General features: G+C 39.6%; 1 protein-coding gene and 1 non-coding gene across 5 annotated transcripts in view; both read right to left on the bottom strand.

Moving 5' to 3' along the window:
• Positions 1 to 13,492, bottom strand: part of INTS6 (integrator complex subunit 6) — a 99,687-nt gene that overhangs the window by 66,307 nt on the left and 19,888 nt on the right. Inside the window, exons 1-2 of one of the 4 annotated variants that reach the window (XM_058670814.1) lie at positions 12,473 to 12,724; positions 11,728 to 11,817 (exon numbers count right to left, since the gene is read on the bottom strand). The exons of 1 other annotated variant lie outside the window; for it this stretch is intronic. In XM_058670814.1, the coding sequence (XP_058526797.1) occupies positions 11,728 to 11,817; positions 12,473 to 12,685 (303 nt within the window). In that variant the 5' untranslated portion in view covers positions 12,686 to 12,724. Of the gene's footprint in view, positions 1 to 2,182; positions 2,392 to 11,727; positions 11,818 to 12,472; positions 12,725 to 13,492 lie in introns of those variants that run through there. 2 more of the 4 variants (XM_058670815.1, XM_058670812.1) reach the window with 2 other exon arrangements.
• On the bottom strand, positions 10,553 to 10,659 carry LOC118758083 (U6 spliceosomal RNA). The gene has a single exon (XR_004995520.1). It is a non-coding gene; the product is annotated as a U6 spliceosomal RNA (small nuclear RNA).

Consider the following 13,492-nt stretch of genomic DNA (forward strand, 5'->3'; position numbering starts at 1 on the left):
CATATTGGATCCCAGCATTTGCAAAGTGAGGACTTAATCATTGAGCCACTGTGCCCTAAGTGTGTGTACTTTTACATCTAATATTTATTTAAAAGATGGAGTGACCAAGAAAGAAGGAAAGAGATAGTGACCTTCCACCCCTGAGTTCACTCAAACACCTGCATCATCTGGAACTGGGCCATGCTGCAACCAAGAGCCAGGCACTGCATACCAGTCTACCATGTGGGTGGCAGGAGCCCAATTACTTAGCAGAGGGCAAGAGTAGAAGTGAAGCCAGACTTGTATTAGCACTGCAATGTGAGATTAAGTAGTCACAAGAAACGGTTTAAGCCAATGTATCACACCACCAGTCCTATGTATCTAAGCATGGTTTTGAGATTAACCAGCTTGTGCGTGTCAAGAGTTTATTCTTGTTCATCATTAAAACATATTTCAACCTATTCCATATGTCTGGTATTAGTTCATTAATTGTGTCCTCCTTTACTAAAAGGTTAAAAAAAAACTGCTTCTGGTATGTACATTACTGCCACTTTCCAAGATGAAAATCTGATCATTTTTACTTACAATTCTAAGGTTCACATGAACCTGTAGGCAAAGCTCACTCTGGCAGACCATAACCATGGGCCATGTGAATCTGTTAAGTTTCATTTACTGCTTTTTCTTTAAATGTACATATGGGGAGGGGTAGATACAAAGGGGTATAAGAGACACAGAAAGAGGGAGAGAGGTATCAACTGATCTCCCATCCACTGGTTTACTCCCCAAATGATCTGAAAGGCCAGGTCTGAGCCCAGGCCAAAGCCAGGAAGTAGGAACTTCATCCAATTCTCTTCCAAGTGGATAATAGGGGCATAAGGACTTGGGCCATCTTTCGGGTTTTCCCAGGCACATTAGCCCAGGAAGTGGAAGTGAGCAGCTAAGACCTGAACATTGGGATGTCAATGCTAAAGACAGAGCTTAACCTGCTGGGTCACAGTGCAGGCCCCTCGATGCTATCTTTCAAAGCAACACTGTCCAAACTAACAATGCTGAGGTACATAAAGTTCTCCAAATTCTGTTCTACCATTTTCTGCACCCCTCAACACAACCATATCTTGAACCAGTCTTTCAAATCTCAAATCAAAATATTTCCCCAAAGCAGCTGCAATTATTTTCTCAAATATACCATCTTATTAGCTTACATTTCAATCATTTTATATTTTATTCAATGCCTTAACTTTACAAATTTACACTCATGACCTCACCTCTAACCTTGTGTCAAATTTACTGCTGTTCAATAACCTTCTGCTCAATTCAACTGATACATTCCTTTAGTGCTCAGAGCGTGATTTATTAACACCTACTCCGAAACGAATGTGAAAAAGACCTTACAGAAGCATCTAACCCCAAGATTTAAGATAGTAGCATACAAAACAGAAAAACACACTAAGTCTTAGAAGAAGCTTCAGAGTGTACCTATATTTAGCAACAAAGATTAGTACATGAAAATCTGGGTTCTATAAGTGCTTCAAATCATAAAGAGTCCTAGAATTAAATGTTCTCCAAACCGAAATGTTCAAAACCTTGCTAAAAAATGTATTCAAGATGCTGAAATTGTTACTTCAATGGCACAGGTAGTACTGATAATATTCTATCATTTCTCAGCCTTCTGGCTAAGATCAAGTGTAGTACTAGTACTATTCTTGCAAGTTATATATATTAGCTTACATAAAATCAAATTACTTCAAAGGATTTTTTTAAGTTTATTATGAGAGATCACACGCAAATGTGTGCTTGGAACCCCTAAATTTCAAATACCTGATAAGAATACAAACTAAAGAGAACAATTTGCCAGCTAATTTTTAAAACCTATCTGTCCTTAGCAACTTAATGCAATTTTGTAACCATACTGTTCCTTGGCCACAGAACAAGACTGATTATTTCTGTTCAAAACAACAGACCTTAAGGCTCTAAGGATGAAGAGCAGGGTAAATAACAAATTCCTCTCTTAACACATACTTTTAGTAAGGTCATTTCTAACAACCCCAAAGGTGGGAGTTGATCACTTTCATCAATCACTCTCTGACTTAATTTAACGAGCTGCACTGGGATTTCTCAGGTCAGGGTTGTCATTCTACGCTGAATCAGAATTTCCAACAAACAGTTACAGCCCCTTTAAAGAACTACACTCTACTCTGCTCACCTTTCAGGTTTCCTCTGAGGCCTTCCGGGATGACTAGCACCAGACCTTTGAGGAAGGCTAGCCATTACACAAGGCTTTCCCCACGCTCTGCCTGCTTCAAGTGACACCCTGGATCAGGTCACTCCTGTATCCAGGAATCACCACCTGCCCTGAGACACCAGTCAGTGCACTTTTGGCACTTCTTGACAATCACTGGGCCGCTCCTTTAGCTGAAAGGAAAACAAACATCAAAACTACAACAAACAAAACAAGGGGGAAATTATCAATTCAATCTGAAAAGACAAAACGTGGGGAAAAGTGTATAAAAACAGCTTTGTCTAGATCAAAATGTAGCCTTGCCTGATATAAAGAGCATGGCTTTAGTATCATTCCAGTCACTTCACAAGGTTTCTTCCTAATATGTGAATCTAAAAATCTAAAGTCTACCATACAGTATCTGAAAAGAACCAAAAGTGCAAATTAAATGAAATAATCATAAAATATTCACACTGCTAAATAATCAAGGTATTTATAACCTACTAGCAGTAAGGCTTATGTGAATATGACCCAAACATTTTTATTCTCTCAAATTACAATCTAATTTAGGAGACATGAAATATCCAAACAGAAAACTACCAGTGAAGTTAAAGTCAATTTACTAATTTTATTTTTCATATTAAGAATCCAGGTTGCATGCGCTTTGACTAGAAACTAGTACAAGTACACCACATGCACACACACACACACACACACACACACTTTCCCAATGCACTAGTGACAGCATTCTGTTAAGTTTCAGTGTCGATGCTTACTTGAAATAAGCAATTTTAACTGTTCCCATAGTTAAATCCTTAATTTTTTTTTTTAAAGATTTATTCATTTTATTACAGCCAGATATACACAGAGGAGGAGAGACAGAGAGGAAGATCTTCCGTCCAATGATTCACTCCCCAAGTGAGCCGCAACGGGCCGGTGCGCGGTGATCCGAAGCTGGGAACCTGGAACCTCCTCCGGGTCTCCCACGCGGGTGCAGGGTCCCAATGAATTGGGCCGTCCTCAACTGCTTTCCCAGGCCACAAGCAGGGAGCTGGATGGGAAGTGGAGCTTCCGGGATTAGAACCGGCGCCCATACGGGATCCCGGGGCTTTCAAGGCGAGGACTTTAGCCGCTAGGCCATGCCACCGAGCCCAAATCCTTAAATTTTTAAACAGACTAAAAAGCTGATTGAAGAGGGTAATTTGATGCTTGCTTAGCCAACTTAAAAATGAAACTTTGAACTACCAAAACTCAAAAGTAAATTCTGCTCATTTCTGTTTTCAAACAAAAACATTATTTTCCTAAGAAAAATACGAAACGGTGGGGGTCAGCACAGTGGCATAGCCATCTAATCCTCTGCCTGCTGTGGTAGAATCCCATAGAGCCTCAAGTTTGAGAACTGGCTGCTCTGTTTCCCATCCAGCTCCCTGCATGGCCTGGGAAAATAACGGAGGATGGCCCAAAGCTTGGGCCCCTGCACCCTTATGGGAGACCCCGGAGAAGCTCCTGGCTTCCAGCTTAACACAGGCTCAGTTGTGGCAACTGCAGTCATTTGGAGACTAATCAGGGCGTGGGAAGAGCTCTCTATCTCTGTAACTCTTTCAAGTAAATAAAAACAGACCTTGAAAAATAAATAATCTGAGGTAACTTTTAAAAATTGGCTTGTAACTTGTTAACGTTGGTTAGATTAGAGGAATCAGTTCTAGTATCACATAGCACAGTAGAATCATTACAGTTAGCAATAACTCTTTGGATATTTCAAAACACATGACTTTGAATGTTCCCAACACAAAGAAATGGTAAGTATCTGAGATGACAGAATCTAACTGTCCTGATTTTCTCATACATTCACTGTACATAGGTAACAATACCATGTGTCCATAAATATGTACAATTATGTGCAAATTTTTTAAAAAAGAAAAAAAATTTCAATTGCCTTTTAATCAATAAGAGTTTAATGTAACGCATAAATACCGATCCTTGATTTTTTACCTTCCCTAAAATGATCCAGAAAAAAAAATTACTAATACCAATCTACAACTCAATGACCAACAGACTTTTACATTAATTTTTGAGGACCTATAAGTTGGGATATGACACAGTATATAGCCCTTTGGATAGGTTACTCAAACAAATTCTTTCTATATGGAAACACACACCCTTTTTCTTAACATCTGCCTATAGAAGCTATAAAAGTAGTTGTTCTAGTTGATCTTAAAAGGAATAAGAAAGGCGGTAAGGAAGCAAAAACTGTTATCAAAAATCAATGATTTATTTTGTTTGCAAAAAAACACTTTCTCCAAATATTAGCCTCCAGGGCAACCATAATATAAATATAGAGGTACAGAAGACCTTTTCATCATTAGGAAATCTCCATATTTGTAAGATAATATTACCATTAGCACTTTCAAGGAAGAGAAAAATAACTGCCACACTATCCTGGGAAGTCATTCAGCACTAAGAAAGTACTGGCAGGATTTCTTCTGAGCCACTTGATTGAGCAATATAGTCTACCACCTGTTTCAGAATCATATTAGAGCATAGCTTTCCATTGCAAAGTAGTACTAGAGGGGATCTTTGCAAGAAACAAAAGCCACTGAAAATGTTTTTAATAACTAACTGTAATTTGGTGATTATCAAAGCATTTATCAGTAATGACATAATGAATACCAGTGTGAGCATCAGCCACATGGATGTTTACTAACATCAATGATAACTACTTACAAAGGTAAATGATATAATTTTCATTTGTGTTGTAATTCATTTATATCTAAATCATCCTCATCAGTGAAAATATTATAACCATTTTCAGGCCCGGCGCAGTGGCCTAACGGCTAAAATCCTCGCCTTGAATGCACCGGGATCTCATATGGGCACCGGTTCTAATCCCAGCAGCTCCACTTCCCATCCAGTTCCCTGCTTGTTGCCTGGAAAGGCAGCTGAGGACGACCCAAAGCCTTGGGACCCTGCATTCGCATGGGAGAACTGGAGTAGGTTCCTCGATCCCGGCTTCGGATTGGCACAGCACTGGTCATTGTGGTCACTTGGGGAGTGAGTCATTGGACGGAAGATCTTTCTCTCTGTCTCTCCTCCTCTCTGTATATTTGACTTTGTAATAAAAATAAATAAATCTTTTTAAAAAAGAAAATATTATAATCATTTTTTTGAAATAGCTACATTTTTAATGAAAACAAAAATTTCCAACCCAATTGTCATCCAAAGCCCTGGATAGTTATTCAAAAATATTACAATAAAATTTCACAAAATAAAACAAACTCTTATTAAAAGAGGTCCAAGAAGATAATTAAACTCATGAATTAATATAAAATTATCAAAGACAGCTCAAGATTTTCACACACCATACAACTTCTGTTATTCTTCTCTCCTAATACATTACTAAGTGTGAAGCTGACACAGGAGGCGATATGTCTACATTTTATGACAAGAAGTTACAGGATCAGTGTGGCCTGTAAGTACTTAGCCAGGTCAAAAGCAAGACACCAAAGTTTTTCAAAGGCTTAAAACAACTTTACATAGTGTTCATTATAAATTTATAACTTTTATCTACAAGCTATCAAACACATCCTAGATCAAATACTCCAGTGGCTTCTTGGATTTAATCAAAATTAATTTATATTACAAAAGTTCACACTATGCAGGGTTTGACAAACACATAAGCCAGATAGTGTTAACCCTTCCCCACCACTTCAATACTCTCATATGCTTAGTACTTTTCTCTACTTTATCGCTCATTAAGCTATTTAACAGGCGATCCCCTATAAGACTGTGAATTTCAGGAACTGGAAATACATCTTATTCATCTTTGCTATTGTAAAAATGTTCTAGTTATAATAGTCATTCATGAAACACTGAATGAGTAAAAATGCATCAAACCTAATACAAAGCTTAAGTATACAAGAAAGAATTCAAACAAACACAGAGTAAGTTTTAAGAACTCACAAAAAGTAAATCAAACTAAGGAACAGTGAGTTCATTAGAACAGAGATACTAGACTGGCAAGGTAGAGATGGAAGGATGGAGAGGCTGTGGAGAGGACTGAGATGTCTTGAAATGAAGATAAATTCTAACCTGCATTTTATAACTAACACTATCCCTAAGCAAATAACTTATTCTCTATGGAGAAAATGTCTTTTTAAAAACTTTTTTTTTGTTTTTTGGAAAGTCAGATTCAGATGGAGAGACTGAGAGAAAGATTTTGCATCCACTGGTTCACTCCCTAAATGGCCGCAATAGCAGGAGCTGAGCCAATCCAAAGCCAGGAGGCTCTTTCAGGTCTCCTATGTGTGTACACTGCTTTCCCAGGCCATAGCAGGGAACTGGATGGGAAGCGGAGCAGCCAGGACAGAAACTGGCACTCATATGGAGTCCCAGAACTTGCAAGGGGAATATTAGCCAATTGAGTTGTTGCACTGGGCCCAAAATAAAAAGACTAGATGGGCTCATTATTTCCGCATATGCTCAGATAATAATTTTAAAGCAGCAGGCAAACTATTTCTGAAAAAAATAGCACTAACAGAACAGAGTTAATATACCACGTTAGATGACATGACTGTGGAGAGAAGTCTACCATACAGGCAGAACATACCAACCCATACATAGTAGTAAGTCACATCAACAACAGCCATACAGTCACTCATGAACTATATATACATAGTCCTAATGTTCTGCCAAAGCCAAAGCTTAGCAGATGCAAAGAAAAAGATATATACAAGTAGAATTTTGTTAATCCCTAAAAGAAACTATAATACCAATCATATATACATGCATACACACACACACAAAGGAAATACAAAACCATCTTCAAGTTGTTTCATGAACTGAAAGACTTTTTTAAACAAAATCACATAATTTACTCAGGCTAGCATTTCACAGTATTTCTCAGCATTTTAGCAAAAATTAAATTTAAACGCTAAGCCACAGTGTCTAAGGCAGAGGCCAGGACAGGTGAGGGGCTGAGCCAAGCTGAGTCAGAGCAACCACTGGCAGGTGCATGATCTACAGCTAGGAACTGGCCCAGTTGGGGAGCTAAGGGGACAACCCTAACTGGGTCGATGTTCCCACCAAGAGGCAAGTGTCCTGGAATGGGGGCTGCGTTCTGGTCTGCATACGGTTGTAGTCCCCCTTTGCACAAGTGTGGACTGTGATTGGATGCACCAAGCCGGGTCAGACTCCAACACCCTCTGGTGTCCTGGAGGACCAGGGTAGATGGGGGATGGACTAGGCTAGGTCTCAACCCCTACTGAACCATATGTGAGCCATATGTGGGTATGGACGAGCCATGGCTGGGCTGAAACATCCAACAGCAAGAACCAGTTTGGGTTGAAGGCCAGTCAGGAAAAGCCACTGTTCCTGCTAGGACAGGAGGTGAACTGAGTAGGCCTGGCTCATGGACCCACTGGTATGCGCAATATCTGGCACTGGGAGAGGTTCTGATGGAGGAGCCTGGGCAACTCCTCTGGCAGGACATAGATCCGGCAGGTAAACGCAGAAAGCATGATAGGGAAACAGCCCAGAACAGACCATCGAAAGTTACCCACTGGCATACATTTGGCATGGGTCGGGGGAAGACTAGGCTGAATCAGTTCTCGTCATCCAATGGCAAATCCAAGCACCAGAACAGTGTGGGTCGAGCCGGGCTCGGTAGCAACAAAAACTAGTGCACAATATGGAATGCCAAGGTGAAGTTGCCTGTACCTGATGTGACTGCAACGCCCAACCAGCACGCGTGAGAACCAGGAAGGGAGGGGGCAGAGCCGGCAGGGGAATAAGGGGTGGTTCCCTTGCTGGACAGCTACTCCCACTGGAGAGCGTGAGCCGGGATGGGGGCAGACCAGACTGGGCAGGGCTACAGCACCTATGCGCCTCATGTGGACCAGATCAAAGAAAAGCCAGACTGAGCTGTTTATTCCTACTGGTGCAAACAAAATTAGAGTGGGTGGGGGTTGCTTGGGCTTAGCCACAGCATCTGCTGGCAGAAGCTGGCACTGGGGGCTAATTCTCTAAAGTCAAACCACAGAACTACCTGGAGAGTGCATAATCCGGGAGTGGGAGAGGCCTGGGAGGGAAATAGTGGGCTCCTCCCTCTTGGGTTACCACTCCCACTGGAGGGCACGAAAACTAGGGCAGGGGCTAGGGTGGTTAGACAGATACCCAACAGCATCTGTGTGGGCTGCATAGTGGAGCTGGTTAGATGGAACTAAGCTTTAACAACCACTGACATGTATGAGAGCCAACTGGGGTGTGGGACCGACTGGACTACTGCCATACATACTGGCAAACCAGGGTAGGGGGCAGGCCTGGTGGGGGTTATTGTGGGTTGCTCCAACTAGGCTGAAGCTCCCACTGGTTTATGCGAGGGCCGAGTCTGTGCTGGGCAAAACCAGGCTGGACTGCAACACCCATTGCTTGGTGTGGAAGACAGTGCTGAAAACAGAACCAACCCAGCAATTGCCTCCACCAGCTGATCGTGGTGATATACTGTGCCAGGCCCTGTACTTGCTAGTACATACAAGAATCTGGTCTGGGAACACCTCAGACAAAGTTTCTTTGGGGATCTCCCCAGTTGAAATGCCGGACTCAGAACCCTAACCAAGAAAAGACAGAAGACAGAGGACAGATCAATCAACCATCTCAGCTATATGTTGGCAGCGAAATACGGGGCAAACAGAGACTCTATGATGGACTATGTCAATCAGTGGATTCTTCAAAGACCTCATTGTGCTGGAGTGGCAAGATTGGCAGCTATTCCTAACTGGTGAACTATCAAAACCACTTGAGCAAGAACCTCGGAGCATGCCCTACATTCGGGACCTGGGGAAGGTGGGAAATTGGGTGGGCCTTCTCCCTTAATACCCTCTTTAAACATGAAGGAAACAATATGGGAATAATAGTCTTACCCACTTTCCTATAGCCCTTGAACCTTTTTTACCCTAATTAACTATGTAAAGATTGTAAAAAATATAATAAAAAAAGATGACTCAAAAAATTAAATTTGATTAACATACACATCTAGGGTACACTTTCAAGCTATCATCAAAAAATGAGTCTAGACATTTTCAAGCTTTAATACCTGTTATGCTTGGCAGCATATGTTCCTTCACGATGAACTAAACATTTACCTTAAAAGAAATCATCCTACTTTGGATATACAGTAGTGATGTAATCAATTTTGAATTCAATCCAACCATGTCAATAATCAGTATTTTAAAAAAATTCACAGTATGCTCTCTGGACTATGCTAAACACTGCAGAAGATAAGAGAGAAGCAAAAGCTCCTTGCCCACAGCAAAATCCCCCCAATCTTACTAGTAGCCACATGGGTACATTCTTCTAAAATCACCCAAGAAGGACTAGGAAGAAGAGTAAAAAACTCCAATATGCACATAACTTTCAAAGTATTTTTAAGATACAGCAGATCCCTAAAGCAAATTTTACAAACCAGATCCAGATATACAGGAACAAAACACTCTGTAATCCAAACAACATTTCCACAAAGATAGTAGGCAGAGCACTTGCAGTGAAAAACATCACATGTAAGAATATTCCAGAACAAAAAACAGAAATAACGTTCCAACTAAAACCATTCAGGACAAAAAGCAATCAAAGACTTCTAACATACACAAAATTAAATGAAGATGTTTATTATTATGGGTTCTATTAAGAGGAAAAAAGTAAATTTTGAGCGCTTCAACTTTAAAGTTAAGTGGCATTTCTATTGTTTACTACATACATAATTCAATATCCACCTGTTACTGAGATGGTAGAATCATAATTAGTTTGACATTGCAGCTAAGTCTGACAAAGTCCAAAACCCAGTCTGGCACGGCAGGGCATCGGTTAAAGTCCTCGCCTTGAACGCACCAGGATCCCATATGGGCACCAGTTCTAATCCCAGCAGCCCCGCTTCCCATCCAGCTCCCTGCTTGTGGCCTGGGAATACAGTTGAGGACGGCCCAAAGCTTTGGGACCCTGCACCGGTGTGGGAGACCTGAAGGAGGCTCCTAGCTCCTGGCTTATGACTGGCTCAGCTCCAGCCGGTGAGGCTGCTTGGGGAGTGAACCATTGGATGGAAGACGTTCCTCTCTGTCTCTCCTCCTCTCTGTATATCTGCCTTTCCAATAAAAATAAGTAGCTCTTAAAAAAAAAGAAGAAAATAAAGTCCAAAACCCAAGTTGAGTTACGAAGCATTTAAAGGCTGCCAATTTCATTATAAAGTATATAATCTACATAAATTTTTCAGCTTATGTCCTAAATCAATTTTAATAACAATGGCTCTTTTGCTTTGTTTTTGGGGATTTTTGGTTTTCTTTTTCTGTTGCAGACAGAAAAGTTTATAAAAATATGGAACGCTTCACCAATTTGCACGTCATCCTTGTGCAGGAGCCATGCTAATCTTCTCTGTATTGTTCCAATTTTAGTATATGTGCTGCCGAAGCGAGCACATAGGAATGGCTCTAAACAATTCTTCAAACCAAGATCAAGGAATCAATAACAGCTCTTCACTGGTTTTAACATTTGATGACAGAGCAACACTACTAACTTTTCTTATAACCTACCATGTATTTGTATCTAAATAATTTCACTTCAGATTTCCCACATCTTATTAAATAAGAAATAAAATTACTACCTTTATTTCATGGGCATAAATTTGGGGAGCTTTGATGAATAATACAAAGTTCACTGTCAGAAAGCAACTGAACTACACATCCTGACTTCATGTCCCATTTACACTATACACTGTCACAATGACAATTAAAATCTAGTTTTCTCATTTAATCAAACTTGAAAATTCACAGGAGTTAAAAATTAAATCCTAAAGTTAATGCAAATAACAGAGAATAGGCTAATCATCTTTCCACATCAATATGTTTAAAACCATATACAGCATTCCAAATTACTTTGAATATAATAAAAACACCTTAGAGCTCCAAACTACTTTGAATACCACAAGAAAAACACCTTAGAGCTTAACAAAGAAAACCACTGTATTCACCTTACTATACCACACATAACACCTCCACAAAATGTATGCTGGTAGAGAACACATTGGGGGTGCTACAAAGTATTTATACTGTAAAAATGCTCAAAACTTTTCCCTTTCTCCTGTTGGCTTGGTCATATGGCAGTCTTAGGGACCCACAGTGGAACACACAGGAAAATCTACTGGAATATTAGAAGGAATTATTAGAATGCTATTGCCACTTTTTTAAGAACTGAAAATAACAATCCACTTTACTCATATATTCAATAATGGATTTAACACTGTCACCCATAACATAACTCCTAAGCATCATGTAATTGCAACAGACATGCCAAAATTTCACAATAGGGATTCCTATTTAAGAACTTACAAAGACTGTTTCTATATTCAAAAAAAGTAGATGGACTCTAAGGCACACATGATTCTAACTATATCAAATAATCAGGGAACCTACCCAAAGTTTTCAACATCCTCTAAATTGCTTATACAAAGGCTTGTCAACTACATTTGCATAATCCATGTAACTTACCTCTTCCTGCACTCCACTGGTAGTAGTCAACTTGCTCCCGTCAGTAATTGTAATAATTATTGCTGGCTCCAAGAAAAAAGGGTTTCTTCCCTATAGTTTAAAAAAAAATGCATTGATACTATTAGGGTGTAGATACTAGCTTTTCTTTTTTAAGTAGAAAAGAGTCAATTCTCAGAACACATATATCCCCTCTTCCTATTACCAAATTTTACATACATTATAGACAGAACACAAACTAAAATAGTTAACTCTGAAGAAGCAGTATTGAGTGGCTGTTCATTCTTTCTATGTCATATTATTTTGTAGTATAATTTCACAATTACTTAATTTTTACAATAAACATTTATATTAAGGTATCTAAAAGCACTTTTTAATTTAAGAGATCCTAAAAGTTAAATCCTAAAAATCAGTCTCTTTTAGATGCTACAAATTACATTAAAGACAGAACTTTCTGAGAAACTTTCTTAGTGGAAAGAAACATCTCTATGATCTGTCTAGAAACACAGTTTAAAAAATTAGGTACGTGGATAAAAGAACTAGCTAGCTAAAAGCTAGCTGCGTGGAAATATTAGAGCTAAACTGAACCTTGCAAAACTTAACAATTATCCAAGATGAAAAGATAAAAATTAAGAACGGGGACCAAAAGAAAATGATTAGAAAGAACGTAGATTACAATAGCCAAAGGCAGAGAACACAGCGGCTCAGACTCCCAACTGCTTTACACAGAAGCTTTCTAGTCAGTAACTTCAGCACATCCAGATCCACCCAGCAGCCTGATGACGGCGACAGCTGCAGGCAACATTCCGTGAGGTACCAGACAGTACAGGAGATGACAGAACAAAGACCAGAAGGTAGAAATTAAGAGCATAAACTTCATGTCTGAAAAAAAATCTAACAAATTCCCTGCTGCCAATAACAAAAACCAAATCGTTTTGTTGGATATGATACAGGCTAACATATAATAATCTTAATGTAAATATGAATCTCCTGGAGAGCTTAAAAATGCAGCTCCTTGCTCATATGTTGAGATGGAGACTAAGATTTAAGGTTTTGCATTTCTAGTATGACAACAGATTAGTAAATTAACTATTCTGTGTCCAGACTATGCTCAGAGTTATAACAATGTAAAACGATTCCAAAACCTTTGTGTTACATTTAGAAAATTAGCAATTCTTAGCATTTTATAGGGTATACTAAGCATGAAAATACAACCTAATCATCATGTAGAATCATCCTATTTTTGGTTTTTGTTCTGCTTTTCTGTCCACTTATTTGTGAGTTTTTCTCCAAAAGCCTGCAATAATAGGTGAGGCTGAGTCAGGCAGTGAGGAACTGAAACCTCAAGGCCAAGTCTCTCGCATAGCTGGTAGGGAATCAATCCTGGCTCTGTAACCTGTTGCCTCCCGGGCTATGCTTAGCAAGAAGCTCAATCAGAAGCAAAGGCAAGATGCAAACCCAAAGACTAACATGAGGGATGCAGACATCCCAAGGGGCAACCTAGCTACTCCCATCACCCACAATAAATTGTTCTGATCAAGCCATGCAATTCACAGTGCCATGCTTTAACTGATGCCCAAGCAATAAAATGGTTCCAGAAAGTAAAGTTTCCTTTGCTCAAATGAATTTAAAATGTTGGATATAATCTCCAAAAGATTTTGAGTACACTGGGGTATTAAACTGTCACAAGAGTATTGCAGGAAGAAAACATGAATTTTGGGTCCAGCACAGTAGCCTATTAGTTAGGGGGCCTCACTTTGCCCGCGCT

This window comes from Ochotona princeps, chromosome 12, assembly GCF_030435755.1.
Source record: "Ochotona princeps isolate mOchPri1 chromosome 12, mOchPri1.hap1, whole genome shotgun sequence".
Taxonomy (NCBI): Eukaryota; Metazoa; Chordata; class Mammalia; order Lagomorpha; family Ochotonidae; genus Ochotona; species Ochotona princeps.